Source organism: Siphateles boraxobius, unplaced genomic scaffold (assembly GCF_051911475.1).
Source record: "Siphateles boraxobius isolate OS27281-9 unplaced genomic scaffold, OSU_SipBor_1 172, whole genome shotgun sequence".
In the NCBI taxonomy this organism is placed as follows: Eukaryota; Metazoa; Chordata; class Actinopteri; order Cypriniformes; family Leuciscidae; genus Siphateles; species Siphateles boraxobius.
The window spans coordinates 426,849-442,392 of NW_027508780.1; the positions used below are offsets into that span (position 1 = coordinate 426,849).

A 15,544-nucleotide genomic window follows, 5' to 3' on the forward strand; every position below is an offset into this window, starting at 1 on the left:
TCTGTGAATTCTGCTTTGAGCCATGTCTTTTTTATTTGCTTTAATACCACTGTCCTAATTGTTCTGAAAGCATATTGTTATTTTTTGTTATGTGTTTTTTCTTAAAAAGGGAGAGGCTACTATAAAGGGTTGTCAGAGTATTTTTCAATCATATGTGTACATGCTAAATTTATCTCTCAAATGAATGAGTCCTCACAATTTCTTACTGTGGACATGAGTAATGAATAATTTTAGAAGTTTACTCTAACAATGCGAAACACATGTAAAGAAACAGATTGCACAACTTCTGTCCATTCAGTAAATACACCAACTACCTGCGGTTTATGGGGGAATCCAGTGCTTGCTCTCAGAGAAATCCTCTAGCAGCAGCAGTCTCATTCTGAGGGCGTTTTAATGCTGAGCTGTAACGAATTTGGAGCTCAATAGAAACAGATACGCAGAATTTTCTGGACAGAATCCACTACACAAAGTCATTTATTAACATAATTAATGTATCCACTCAACGATTCAATGAAGACAATGAACCGAAGATACTCTATACTCCTTTCAATATTTATCTGTCAAGTTTATACAATGCTGGCTCAGGTGAGTGATATTTATTAAGTATTAGATAAATCACAGAAAACTAGTGCTTTGTTTGTGTGTAATTTAAGATTCTGTAACCTGAAAAAGAGCAAAGAGTAGGAGTTCACTGATATTTACTGCAAGCCAACTAACAGACGTGTCTCAGGACAAGAAACAGTTCTGCAGAAACGGTTAAATTCAGTTGCTTAAGTCTTAAGTTCATTCAGAGTAGGTCAAGGGTTAAAGCTAAACGCATGTGTACGTCTTTGTATTTTGGCCACTCTTTTATTATTATAATGCAGAACGAGATGATGGTATCTATTTATTCATAAGCTACTGCAAAAGTATCTTTTATTGTAAACGCATCCGATTTTATCTGAATTTGTTGGAAGCCTAACAGCAGCACCAGTCCAGTTTTTTTTTTCCTTGTATGATAAAATATACTAAAATAAGTCCATATATATTTAAGTTCTTGTCTTTGACATAGGGGCAATATAAAATCTTGAAATTAAATTGTGAAAAGTCTTTCAGTCTGACAGACTGTAGGCTTACTGTGTGACTATGGCACATTTTTAATCTAGTCTACACAACCACTCTATTCAGAGAGATTTGAGGATAAACAACATTGAATGTTTTGATGTACTCTTAAAGAGAACACTGTTAAAACGAACATCAACCGCTTCTGTTACTGGCCACCGCTGCTAATGCGTCTCCAACACTGCTGCTCTATCAGTTACAAGGCGTTTACAGGAAGTTCAAATATTTATCCTGCTTACACAAGTCTTGCAAGATGAAAATATGACATGAGAAAGGAGAAAATAGTGCACTACCCCTCAGAACCAGCCAATGAGAGGGAAGGATCATCTTTCATATAAGTAAAAGTTGATCGTCAGCATGACTAACTGATAAATAATAAAATGTTCACATTGGTTTGTTGATTATCAAAATAAAATATAAAATGCTTATGCTCCAGAACTCAAACCTTAGAGGGTTTGGTAGGATCTCAAAGTAGCAATATTCAAGTGAGGACAATCCACAAGATCAGGAACCAGCCACATTATTGTTCTCCTGCCATGCAGTGAATGTTCAGCTTTGTAAACGGACTGCACATTCAAGCAAACATAACCCAATTCAATTCAGACACTATATCTGAGATGCCTGTAACTGTTGCGTCACTCTGATTGAATAGTTTTAAGGAAAACAACAAGCAATATTTCATGCTTAGATCATAAAAGTTTCATGATAACGAGATCCATTGACACCAATTACTTGGAACATGAACCAACTGGAAGACATTATAGGAATATTTCTTCATCATTCAGACACTTTTTCTAGGGTCCCTATAATCCACTTTTCCAAACCATGTTTTCAGATTTTTCATTACTCTATGTCATTACTCCAAGGCCTTGTAATGAGAACCTGTGGACGAATGAATCTACAAGAGACGGTTGATGGAAATATATAAGGAGTTATCAATCCTTTGTTTTCCTTTTTACAGTAAGCCAGGCGAGGAACACTGCAGCTAATGCTTTACTGTACTTTACTCTTTACCTTTACCATAGTGTTTGTTGATGTTTATGATTAATGTAACTGAAGGTGATTAAAGTAATGTTCATACAGACAATGAATGCAGAATGGAGTGTTTTGAACATTGGACAGCCTGTGTAATGTTATGACCGTTTTGAAATTTGTGGGTAACACTATGTTGATAGTCCATTTCAGATATTCTACTAACTATGAGTAACTGTGCAACTACATGTCAACTAGCAGTCATTAGAGTATTAGTACTGTCTGCTATAGGTCATCAGACTAAGCTTAATACTTGACTTCTCGATCGTTTGAAAGAGAATGTCCTGATGCAGTTTTTGAGGCTTTAGTGGATCTTTGCTGTAAGTTGTATTGATGAGACACAGAACCGGTTTGATACTGAGCGTCTGATGACCTGAACCTGAACCTTTGTGTTCTTAGACAGGGATTTTTAAACAGGAGGCGAGGGAGGTTATGGGTCAAAGTTTCAATATTCTTATAATATTACTATGAGCAGAGCTACAGCAACATTCAGGGAAAATTACAGGAAACATGGTTCACCTGAAATCCTGATTAACCAAGTAGTTCTACAGTTTGTCTTAATACACAGACAAAAATTACAAACTAACATATCGGTCACGAGACGGTCACGGGAGAGAGACAGCAGATCCAATTGCAGTTTGATGTTATTTATTGGGTAATCCGTAAATCGTAAACCAGTCCAGGCAAGGGTCAAATACCATATAATCAATCCAAGACGCAACAAAGAACACAAGGAACAGGTAGGCATAGACCAAGAAGTGTCAGACATTAACAAGGACTCTGTAAAGAACAGTAACACAGACAGGGAATATATACACACAGAACTAACAAGGTGACGGGAAACAGCTGAGTGCAATGAACTGATGAGTGACAGACAGAATGCTGGGAAATTAAGTCAAACAGAACCAGACACTGTGACAGAACCGCCTCTCTACGGAGCGGCTACCAGACGCTCCATAATGGAAAACAAGACAATACAAGAGTTCAAGAGGAGGGAGGAACCCAGAAATCCGAGGGAGGGATGGGAGGGCCAGGACCATGTAGGGAAACAAGAACACAAAGTGACGGTTTAGCCGGCTGGCCGGGCGAAGCAGATAGTCCATCGGGTGGCCAGGACGAAGCGGACAGTTCATCCGGCTGCCCGGGCGAAGCGGACAGTCCATCGGGCGGCCAGGGCGAAGCGGACAGTCCATCGGGCGGCCAGGGCGCAGCGGACAGTTCATCGGGCGGCCAGGGCGAAGCAGACGACTCATCGGGCGGCCAGGGCGAAGCAGACGACCCATCGGGCGGCCAGGGCGAAGCAGACGACCCATAGGGCGGCCAGGGCGAAGCAGACGAGCCATCGGGCGGCCAGGGCGAAGCAGACGACCCATCGGGCGGCCAGGGCCAAGCGAACGACCCATCGGGTGGTCAGGGCCAAGCGAACGACCCATCGGGTGGCCAGGGCGAAGCAGACGACCCATCGGGCGGCCAGGGCGAAGCAGACGACCCATCGGGCGGCCAGGGCGAAAAAGACGACCCATCGGGCGGCCAGGGCGAAAAAGACGACCCATCGGGCGGCCAGGGCGAAGCAGACGACCCATCGGGCGGCCAGGGCGAAGCAGACGACCCATCGGGCGGCCAGGGCGAAGCAGACGACCCATCGGGCGGCCAGGGCGAAGCAGACGACCCATTGGGCGGCCAGGGCGAAGCAGACGACCCATCGGGCGGCCAGGGCGAAGCAGACGACCCATCGGGTGGCCAGGGCGAAGCGGACAGTTCATCGGGTGGCCAGGGCCAAGCGAACGACCCATCGGGTGGCCAAGGCGAAGCAGACGACCCATCGGGCGGCCAGGGCAAAGCAGACGACCCATCGGGCTGCCAGGGCGAAGCAGACGACCCATCGGGCGGCCAGGGCGAAGCAGACGACCCATCGGGCGGCCAGGGCGAAGCAGACGACCCATAGGGCGGCCAGGGCGAAGCAGACGACCCATCGGCCGGCCAGGGCGAAGCAGACGACCCATCGGGCGGCCAGGGCGAAGCAGGCGACCCATAGGGCGGCCAGGGCGAAGCAGACGACCCATAGGGCGGCCAGGGCGAAGCAGACGACCCATAGGGCGGCCAGGGCGAAGCAGACGACCCATAGGGCGGCCAGGGCGAAGCAGACGACCCATCGGGCGGCCATGGCGGTGAAGACCCCTCGGGCGGCCAGGGCGGTGAAGACCCCTCGGGCGGCCATGGCGGTGAAGACCCCTCGGGCGGCCAGGGCGGTGAAGACCCCTCGGGCGGCCAGAGCGGTGAAGACCCCTCGGGCGGCCATGGCGGTGACGATCAGCGCGAAGACGACCACGGCTCAGGAACAGCAACAGACACCGGCTCAGGAACAGCAACAGACACCGGCTCAGGAACAGCAACAGACACCGGCTCAGGAACAGCAACAGACACCGGCTCAGGAACAGCAACAGACAACGGCCCAGGAACAGCAACAGACACCGGCTCAGGAACAGACGACACTGGCTCCGGCTCAGGAACAGACGACACTGGCTCCGGCTCAGGAACAGACGACACTGGCTCCGGCTCAGGAACAGACGACACTGGCTCCGGCTCAGGAACAGACGACACAGGCTCCGGCTCAGGAACAGACAACACTGGCTCCGGCTCAGGAACAGACGACACTGGCTCCGGCTCAGGAACAGACGACACTAGCTCCGGCTCAGGAACAGACGACACTGGCTCCGGCTCAGGAACAGCAGACACTGGCTCCGGCTCAGGAACAGCAGACACTGGCTCCGGCTCAGGAACAGCAGACACTGGCTCCGGCTCAGGAACAGCAACAGACACCGCCTCAGGAACAGCAGACACTGGCTCCGGCTGTGTCAGCAGGACAGATCACGGGTGGTTCTGGGATGGTCTCTGGGATAACAGCGTTCTGCACCAGAACGGCTTCTAAAACTACCGCATGCTGTACAGGGACGGCCTCCAAAACGACAGCACACTGCATAGGGACGCCCTCTGAAATGACCGCATGCTGCATCGGGATGACCACCCTTCATCTGAGAGGGTGGTCATCTGAGAGATGAGAGGCCCTTCTTCTCCTCCTCCGTCCTTGATGGCGAGGTGCAGCCTCAGTACTAGACGATACCAGCGGCGAGGACTTTAGACTGGACGAAACCAGCGGCGAAGATCCTGTGCTGGGCGGAACCAGCGATGAAATCTTATACTGGGCGGAATCAGCGGCGAGGATCTTGTGCTGGACGGAACCCGCGGCGAGGATCCTGTGCTGGACGGAACCAGCGGCGAGGATCCTGTGCTGGGCGGAACCAGCGGCGAGGATCCTGTGCTGGGCGGAACCAGCGGCGAGGATCCTGTGCTGGGCGGAACCAGCGGCGAGGATCCTGTGCTGGGCGGAACCAGCGGCGAGGATCCTGTGCTGGGCGGAACCAGCGGCGAGGATCCTGTGCTGGGCGGAACCAGCGGCGAGGATCTTATGCTGGGCCAAGTCCGGCGGCTCCGGATCAGAAAAATCGCCAGGCGGAGGACGCTGTCGTGGACTTTGTAGACCACTTCCTCCCCTGCAACCTCCCTGAGTTCCCGGAGAATTTTGCCAGACGAGTCCCCAGAAACGACTCACCATTTCTGATGGAAGATTTCGCTGAAGCCTTAGCCGCTGCTGCTTCCTCAGTCAGCTGGGCCCATAAGGCAAAACATTGATGAATGTTCAGTCGGTGCGCTTCTTCCCCGACCTGCAAACCTCCTTTCTGCGGTCCACTTCCTTCCCCATAAACGTGAGAAGGGTTACGGAATCCCGAACTGCTGGATCTGTTCATACTGACGGAGTCCTTCTGTCACGAGACACACGGGAGAGAGACAGCAAATCCAATTGCAGTTTGATGTTATTTATTGGGTAATCCGTAAATCGTAAACCAGTCCAGGCAAGGGTCAAATACCATATAATCAAACCAAGACGCAACAAAGAACACAAGGAACAGGTAGGCACAGACCAAGAAGTGTCAGACATTAACAAGGACTCCGTAAAGAACAGTAACACAGACAGGGAATATATACACACAGAACTAACAAGGTGACGGGAAATAGCTGAGTGCAATGAACTGATGAGTGACAGTCAGAATGCTGGGAAATGAAGTCAAACAGAACCAGACACTGTGACAATATCATGTTTACACATTTCCAATCATTCTCAAGTGGTTATGTATGATGCATAGGAGTAAAAATGCCTTATTTGTCTGTTTAAGAGTGAATTAAGTTTAGTCCTTTCTAAACTCGTTTGGGTCGTAAAACAGTGTAATCTCGATGATGTTTCTTTGCGATGATAAGCCGAGGTCCGGTTCTGAATCTGGTTCCACAGAAACCGGCGCCGGGTCGCTTGTTGAGTGAGGGGACTAGTGGATTCTTTATGAAATATAAATCTTATCTCTTTTAGCCACTACAGCCTGTTCTTACTGTACTGGATGCTACCGTATGGATCTGAACAATTTCTGCAAAAAGTCAATTCTGCAACCGTGATGGTAATATCCATGTTTTCTTTAGGACTGTCCCGGTAAGCGAGACCTACAGAACTCAATCCAACAGGCTCAGAAACTGCTTTCATCACAGGAATCTTCATACTTGCAGAGTCTTCGTACTCTGAGGAAGAAGCTCGACCTCCTGCATGACAGTGTCGCACGCTGGCCCGCTAAACCAAAGACCTGTAAGTCAATGACAGTTCAAACTGAATAACACGAGGCACACATGCTTAATGTAGTTAGTGTCCACACTGTTTGTTGTTGTCGTCCGCAGTCACTTGCCCTGACCTGGAGCCTCCTGTGAACGGCAGAAAGCTGGGCAAGACTCTGCTCGCCGGCCACGAAGTGCACTTCATCTGTGACGCGGGCTTCCAGCTGCTGGGCTCCGAGACGAGACACTGCAAAGACTCGCTCAGCTGGAGTGGACATCAGCCGGTTTGCAAAGGTGTCGCACTTAAACACTGCTTTATTCAGTCCATCTAAAGCCTCCTCAGTGCCATCTCTCTGAGGCTCAGTCTCAGTCTGTGTGGGAAAAATGGCTCATTCTAGGAAACCAGGTGCATTTTCCAGTTGGTAATTTATGTAGTTGTAAAAACATTTTAAAGATTCTATCAGAAAAATAATGTCTTTAAATGCCATCTCAAGTTGAAATACACTATTTGGCCAAATGTATGCGATACACCTGCTTCTAATTGACATGTTTGGCTATTGAAGAAACTCCACTGAAAACATCTTGATGCTATACAGTGCCATTCTAGAGAGCTCTGTGCTGCAGTGGGTTAGTGAAGGTCCTTTTCTCTTCCAGCATGTCAACACAAAGTGAAGTCCTAACAAAAATGATTTACAGAGTCTTGTATAAACTTGACTAACCTATAAGACCAGACCAGAACCCCTAGATGCAGGTAAGTAGACTTAACTTTAGTGAGCAGATGTGGAAAATGATCAGTCAAAGATGATGGAGGCAATGAAGGACGTAAAGATCAGGAACTTAACAGTGTGTTCCCTTCTGAGACTAGAAAATCACTGAGCGATTGCAGTGAGTTAATGCAGTCCTTGATTGGTTGTGTTTGCAGGTGGATATTATTAGATGTGATTTGGCATATTTCAATATGCTATATATTATTTCAATTATGTTTCATGTTGGATATATAATCCATGGAAATGTAAATAACTGGTAACTAGAAGGAACAGTGAACTGACGTCTATAGCTTTTCAACACTTCTGCTTGATGTCAGACGGGTTCACCAATGCAGAGATCGTATTGAGGAACAGCACGAGTTTAAGGAGTGCTTAGATTCAGTAACTCACTGGGTCTCATTCATGAAACACGAGCAGAACGAATTTTTGTGTAAATCGTGTGTAAAGTGGTTCTGACGTAAATTTTCGGATTCATTAAAATGTTCGTATTTTCCAAATGTTAGTTGGTACGCAAGAAATCTACACCTGCTCCCAGCCGCGCGTAAATAGTGCGCTTAACACCCGAACGTTTTGCTCATTAATAAGGCTGCATTTTAATTCACCTTAATCGGGTACATATTTACACAGCATTTGGAAAAAATATTATATATAGTGTAAGGCCGTCTAACTCGATCCAATGGCGGTATTCGCACTAGCGGTGAAGGTCTTTGCGTGTTACTGTCTTTTCTCGTGGCAAAGTAAATGCAATACATTTTATCTTATGTATTAACTCGTTTCATCTGACTCCATAAAATGAAAAGGTTTTTCAATGATATCTGTGCATCATTAAATATACGTTAATGTTTGACTATTCCTTTTAAATCCAATGAAAATAAAGTCAAAGTCTGTTAGAATAATCAAATATAACAATTTATTATGTCAGGTAAATGTATTATTACAATTCCATAATCAATTGAAAGATAATCAATGCAAACCATCAAATGTTCTAGAACAAAGAGGAAAAAGTTTACCCGACAAGAAATGCGTGAGGCTGAGAGTCTCGCAACTCTCAGCCTCACGGGCCGATCTCAGAAATAGAAAAAGGCCCTGAGCTCTCGCTGCGTTTCATTATATACCCAGACCTCATTTCAAATCTAAACATCATTCACAGTGGAAATTTACCTGTAAGTCACCATTTGCTAGAGGTGGAAAATTAGCATTCAGTCAAATGGTCGAAGGTGTTAACTCAAAGACACACCTTCCAGTGGAGGGTGTGGAAGATATTTCTAAACTTCCTAAGAACTTTATTACCTTTTGGGTTTACTTCTTTGGGAATGAGACATTTGTACCAGTCGTACCGAGACATTTCAAATAATACCAAATATGTATAAAACTAGATCATAATCATTCACATTAAACCATTTAGATTCTTGTGTGAGTTTGGGAGATCTCTACCAGGATGAAGAATGGGGGACAGAGATGTAGATTAGGATGAGGGAGGTGAGACCTTCGTCTCAGTAGTGCATGAGGGGGAGTTAAAATGTTAATTTCCTTTGTTTTCTCAGAGAGTGGCCCTCTCTTAAAGTCCTTACAGTTTTTCCAGTCTTACAATAGTAATTACATACGGTTTTTCTTATTATGAGAGCCAGTAATAGCATCTGCGATGGTGGTCCTTCTCCAGTTTTAATAAGATTTTTCCGAAGTGAACTAATTCGTTTTTTGCTCTCAAGCTTAATGTCGAACAATTTTCTTCTCACTTCTGGGATTGTTCGATTAACAGATGAAACTCCATTGACTGCATCTGTAATATGCTGCCAAGCTTCCTTTTTTTTAGGACCCGATACGCCACTATGTACGCTTGAAAATAAAATGTGGCATTTTGAATGAACTTCTGATAATAAAACTTCAATTTCGGTTTAGGGTTAGACTGATACTGTCAGTAGTCATTTACTCAACCTCATGTTGTTCCAAACCTGAATCCATACATTTCCTCTGCAAAACACAAAGGACTGGTTAGGGTTAACTTTTATTGAATGGACAAAAAAAAAAGAAGAAGCTAAAAACTCTTTGGAATGACATTAGGGTGAGGAAATGATGACAGAATTGTTATTTTTTGGGATAATCTATTCAAATACCCTTTAATTACTGAGTTTTACAGACTGAGTGGAAATCTTCCATCTTCTCTGTCATCACAACTATCATTCAGCTTTCTCTTGAAAACCTGTAAACTTCTCGAATTATAAACTCTATAGTTTTATATAACTCTTTACATTTGTATTTAAAGGTGCTTTTAAGCATGTTTGCAATGGACAAAATGTTGCCACTACCTGACAGATACAAAATATTAACAAAAGCACATGGACAGTCCCTTCCAACGGTCTAGAATTCAGCATTCTGTGATTTCAACTTTGTTGCAGCAGATTGTGGAGAGTCTTTGCTTTTCCAACATGTTAATTCTGTTGTGCACAAAACAAGGTCCACATAGAAAACGGATTACTACACAAAGCCCAGACCTAAACCCCTAAACACCATTGAGATGAGTGAGAAGCGAGTGATGATGAGATAAGTGAGGCCTGACTGTTGAATATTTCATTTCAAAAGCATGAATTCCTGCCTTTACTGCTACAACAGCTTCCATTCTTCCACGAGATGTTGAACAAGGGTTTGCTCCGTTCAGGCACGCTCAGCGAGGTCCAGCACTCGCTGTGGTTTCAGCTTATACGGAAGGTGTTCGTGAGATCAGTCCAGTTCTTCTACACCAGACTTAAACCACACGTATATGAACTTGTCTTATGCACTGAGGCGTTAACATGCTGGAGCAGATACAGACCTTCTCCAAACTGAATGGTGCAGAATGTCATCATACTGTGTACATCAAGACTTCATTCATTCGAAGGGAGAATCACTGAAACGGATGCAGTGAGAAAACACACATCTCTGTGACAGCACTAAAGAAGAATCTGACTGAATGACATCGCTTACAGCAACTTTACCTTGTGTGTTATGGTTTGCTTTTAGACTCTGAATCCTCACTGTCTTTCTCTCCTCTCTCAGACATCGACGAGTGTCTGTCATCACCTTGTGCCAATGGAGGATCTTGTACAGACGAGGTGAATGGATTCAGCTGTTTCTGTGCCCCGGGCTGGGCTGGACCTTCCTGCGACTCTCCAACGCCCAAATGTTGGTTTGCATTTCATCAGAAGCTTCTTGGAGCACATTTACAGGCCCCATTTTTGACATAAAAAGATGTTACCAGGCCTATCAAAGAATAAACTTCTGTTCTGCACCTCGGATGAATAAGAGACACACGTTTAAACATCAATAAATGCAGTGGCCCAAAACTGCTGTAACAGACACATATTTATCCTCACTAAACCAGCTCTCAAAATTTAGCCAGTGAAATTTGGCAAAACTGTAAAATGTTGTGTTTTTGAAAACCCTTGAAAATCAAAGCACAACTTATGGTCAATCTCCACATGCCAAAAAAAAAAACGGCTAAAGATATGTCTGCTGATCAATCAAAGGTGAAATATGATCCCGTCACATCACATATGGCTAACATCTGTTCACCCCCCCCCCCCCCCCCCCAAACAGAGGCCGTTTAGAGTGTGTTTGGGCTTGTTCAGTAGTCCTTCATCTGGGTCAGGGCTGTAGAAACATTATAAACCACCTTAGATCACACTTATTAATTAAAGGATATTTAAAAATCCCAAAAGTTGTTGTTTGTTTGAGTACTTGCACAAAACACAATTTAATTTAATTATTTAATTATTAATTAACATTTCCTTACCTGCTCTTGAAATCGTATTCTCTCGGCAGTTTTTGTGAACGTAATGAACACGTCCCCTGATGGCGAAGCCTCCTCCTTCCCTCAGTCCCACTCGTCCGCTTTCCTCCGCCAGCCGCGGTGTAGTCGGATCCAGGGAACCACGCACTGCACCTGTGAGCCGGGGTTCTCCATCTCCGGCCGAGAGAACAGCGTCTGCACAGGTGCGCTTCTGTCACCAAAGACACTCAGGAAGACTCGTTTATTAGTGGTCAAAGAATGAAATCCCATCTAAAGAGACCCATGCTGGTCAAGCTCAAAACTCAATCTCTCCTGTTTTTCTTGCGACGGGTCTTCAATGGCAAACACGGCCACTTTATACTTCACCAGCTTGTTATGTTTTTGGTCTCTGTCTTTGGGACCAGCGATGCTGATCTTTTCAGTAGGGACACAAATGCACTTCTTCCATCCAATGACGTGTTTGTTTCAACCTGCTCGATCCTGTATGTTTTCTCCTAGACATAGATGAGTGTAAGCTGTTCCACATGGGGCAGGCGGGCCGTCTCTGCTTATACACGTGTGTTAACACTGCCGGTGGATACAGATGCTCCTGTCCTGCCGGTTACAACCTGACCCGTGATGGACGGAACTGCAAAGGTCATTCAGTAACAGCAAAAGATGGACTTGGGAAACACTACTGTCTCGATTCTGATCATGCTTTTCCTTCCAGATATCGACGAGTGTGGATCCGGGCAGAACAACTGCACACGTGACCAGCTCTGCATCAACACCTACGGGGGTTTTCAGTGTGTTAAAGTGGAGTGTCCACAGATAAGGAACGCCAGCTACGCCAAAACCTCTCCAACGTAAGTAACAGTCTACGAAGCATCTTTATTTAAAGGGTTAGTTCACCCAAAAATTTAAATTAGCCCATGATTTACTCTCCCTCAAGTCATCCTAGGTATACATGACATTCTTTTTCAGACGAATACAATCGGAGTTATATTAAAAAATGTCCTGGCTCTTTCAAGCTTTATAATGGCAGTGAATGGCTGTTTCTATTTTGAAGTTCATAAAAGTGCATCTATTCATGATAAAAGTGCATCTATCCATCATAAAAAACGGCAAAAGCAAGTCGACTTACGCCACAAGAGTAACACTTGACAATGTGTGACGTAGATGTAGTAGTAGCGTAAGTTTACACGCCTCTCGCGGTTCAAACAAACAGGGCTGGGCAACAAACTCAAGCTCCTCCCACATTTCTCTTTAAAAATTCTCGTTTTAGACTTCTAATTCGTGACTGGTGTTTTTTTTTGTTGCTCTATCCTCCGAGCTTAAGCGTGCGGCAGTGCATCATGCAATCGATGCGTACGGACATTTAACAGGAGCTAGTTATTTTAGTTGATAAAGTTTTAATCATGGATATTTTTCATAAACAAACTCATGGTTTCGCTTCAGAAGGCTTTTATTAACCCGTCAGAGCCAGTGGAGCACTTTAATCATGGATAGATGCACTTTAATCATGGATAGAAGCACTTTGATGGACTTCAAAAAATATACGTCCATTCACTGGCATTATAAAGTTTGGAAGAGCGAGGACATTTTTTATATAACTCTGATTGTATTCGTCTGAAAGAAGAATCTCAGATACACCTACGATGGTTTGAGGGCGAGTAAATCATGGGCTAATTTTCATTTTTGGGTGAACTATCCCTTTAAAACAAAGCAACCTGTGCAAGTGTTGTTGTGCTCTCAGGCGTTGCGAGAGGAACCCCTGCCCCGGGTCCAGCAGGACCTGCTCTCAGACGCCCGGCTCCGTGTCCCACCATCACCTGTCGGTGGTGTCCGGGCTCTCGGCTCCGCGGGTCGTGTTCCGGGTCTCCGCTGTGAGGATGATCGGAGACTCGCTGAGATTCGCTCTGCTGGGTGGACGAGCTCACCGGTTCTTCACCGTGAGGCGCTCAGACCGTCAGACGGGGGAACTCCTGCTGACCCGTCCGGTTCTGGGCCCGGCCACACTGGACCTCCAGGTGGAGATGAGCGAGCTGGAGCGCGGAGAACTGCTGGGCCGATACATCACCAAAATCACCATCTTTGTCTCACCATATGAGTTTTAGAGTCAAGCTACAGAAGTTAATATCAAGAATAAATCTGGCCAGGTAGCCTTGTACAGTCTTGCATAGATTCTCCACCAAAACATTGTCCCAAAAAAAGAGCCAAAGTCTTAAGCTTTGATTAGCCACGTTTCCATTACCCTTCAAATTGCGCAAGTTTAAATTGCGAATTGAAAATACGCCCAATGGAAAAACGTTAATTTGGCAAAAACTCCCATATATCGCAAAAAAGTTTACACGCCCGCATGAGGAGGTTTTTCAGGCAATTACAGTAACCTGACGTAGAAGACGTGGTGGGTTTGGACAGAAGATGAGACCGAGTTCTTTAAACTCATAAAAGACAAGATTTATGCGAATACTGGAATTCTAAACCACAAAGAAATGCCAAAATCAAGACCTTGAAGCAGATATGAGGGAGAAACTCCCAGAAACTCCTCATATGTGCCGCTCTCAGTATAAGAGTCTTTCCTTGCTTGGATAACACGCCTATGGCTCCTTCCATTAACAATAAAGGCCAGTGTGGTGGCTGGGATATACGTAAACACACCAACATCCGTTGTCATGGAATGACTTATCGCAAGAGGAAAAAATGACATTTTAGTTGCATAACATCGGTTGATGGAAACGCCATCATTTCGCAATAGTTTTTATCGACATTTAGAAAATATTGTAAAAGTTGTGCGCAAATCTGTAATGGAAACGAGGCTATTGTCATCATACGACACATAGATTGAAACAGTGTCTGTGAGAAGAGAGTTTCTTTTGAGAGCATTTTGTAATTAGCTCCTCTCTGGGTTTCACTCATACTGCTGGACCAATCAAATTAGAGGAGACCTGGTCTGGTAGAGTCATAACCTAATATAACTTTATTTAAAGCCAGACATGTTCATATAATAATGAATTTAGTTGTGCATTAGAACATAATTAATACAAGTGGGTACATAATCCCCTGTTGTTGTGTTTGTCATTGGCTGCGTTTACACTGATATTAACATGTGTTCACCGTGATTCGATCATTAGCCAATCAGGGCACGGTGCATTTACATTTGTTCACATTAAGTCTCTGTATCCTCCTGGATAACCGAACGCATTTCTGTTTCCTGCATACTATTTAAATTAGGTATGTGGCACGACACCATATTAAGAGTAAAGATGATACCTATTAAACAATGTCCCAACTGCTTTCACTCACACACTTTACTTTCCTGTGCAATCTCCAGTCTTAGATCAAATTAAGTTTTTTGAACGAAGGAATACTTCCAGAGTTGACCATACAAAAATATCTGGGCTGATCATGTTAAACAAGTCACATCATTGATCATAGGGGTTTAAGTTTATAGCGTACAATTGCTATATTAATAGAAATGGGAGATTAATAAACATGCTGAAACAATAAAAACATTCAACATTTAAAACAATGAAAAAATAAAGAGTGTATTCCGATTATTCCTCTGGCAAAGCAGCTCTTCATTAAATCATGACCGACTGTGATTGTACAGGATTGTTCAGATAATGTTGCACAATTAAAATGAAAAATGACACACACGTACAGTATCATGTAAGTCTAAATAAACTGTTTTAAAGATTGATGTTTATTGTAACGTTCAAATAAGTTTAATTTCTTGTCTTAACTACGTCTTGCCATTATTTTCTGACAGCCACGCGGGGATTTGTTACAGTCTATGGTTCACACTAGTGTTTTCATTGTGTGTGGACAACATCCGGGTACAGGTCACATGTTAATCTCAAGAGTAAACGCAGCCAGAGTGCAATCCTCTAAACTGAGCTAATATTTATTTTTAGCATACCAATAAACTATAAGAATATAGGCTACCCGGTGATGTACCTTTTCAGTCTAATGCATGCATCTTTTTGTCATTAATCATGTTCAGGTCTCCAGGGCTGTCCAGAGATTAAAATAATAAAAAAATGGAATTTACTCAAATTTGTTTCTAAAGTATTTTGTGGTGTAATCGAGCAGTTGATCTTGACCATCTTAGAAACGTAACGTTAGGTGGAAAGCAGAAGATTCTGTTTGTTCTCTGAGTTTAAAACTTTACAATCACCTGAACGACTCCAGAGCAAAATAAAAATATAACGTTTAAATCTCTTTCACAATTTAAAGAGACTCT

The 15,544-nt window shown here is 44.4% G+C and overlaps 1 protein-coding gene across 1 annotated transcript; it reads left to right on the forward strand.

The window, feature by feature from the left end:
- The first annotated feature begins 325 nt into the window (after positions 1–325).
- On the forward strand, positions 326–15,357 carry LOC143740346 (fibulin-7). Its single transcript, XM_077232518.1, has 8 exons — positions 326–585; positions 6,661–6,820; positions 6,910–7,080; positions 10,587–10,712; positions 11,352–11,522; positions 11,818–11,955; positions 12,029–12,164; positions 13,055–15,357. Exons 1-8 carry the CDS (start codon positions 490–492, stop codon positions 13,413–13,415), a joined length of 1,359 nt encoding a protein of 452 aa, XP_077088633.1. The 5' UTR covers positions 326–489; the 3' UTR covers positions 13,416–15,357.
- The last annotated feature ends 187 nt before the right edge of the window (positions 15,358–15,544 follow it).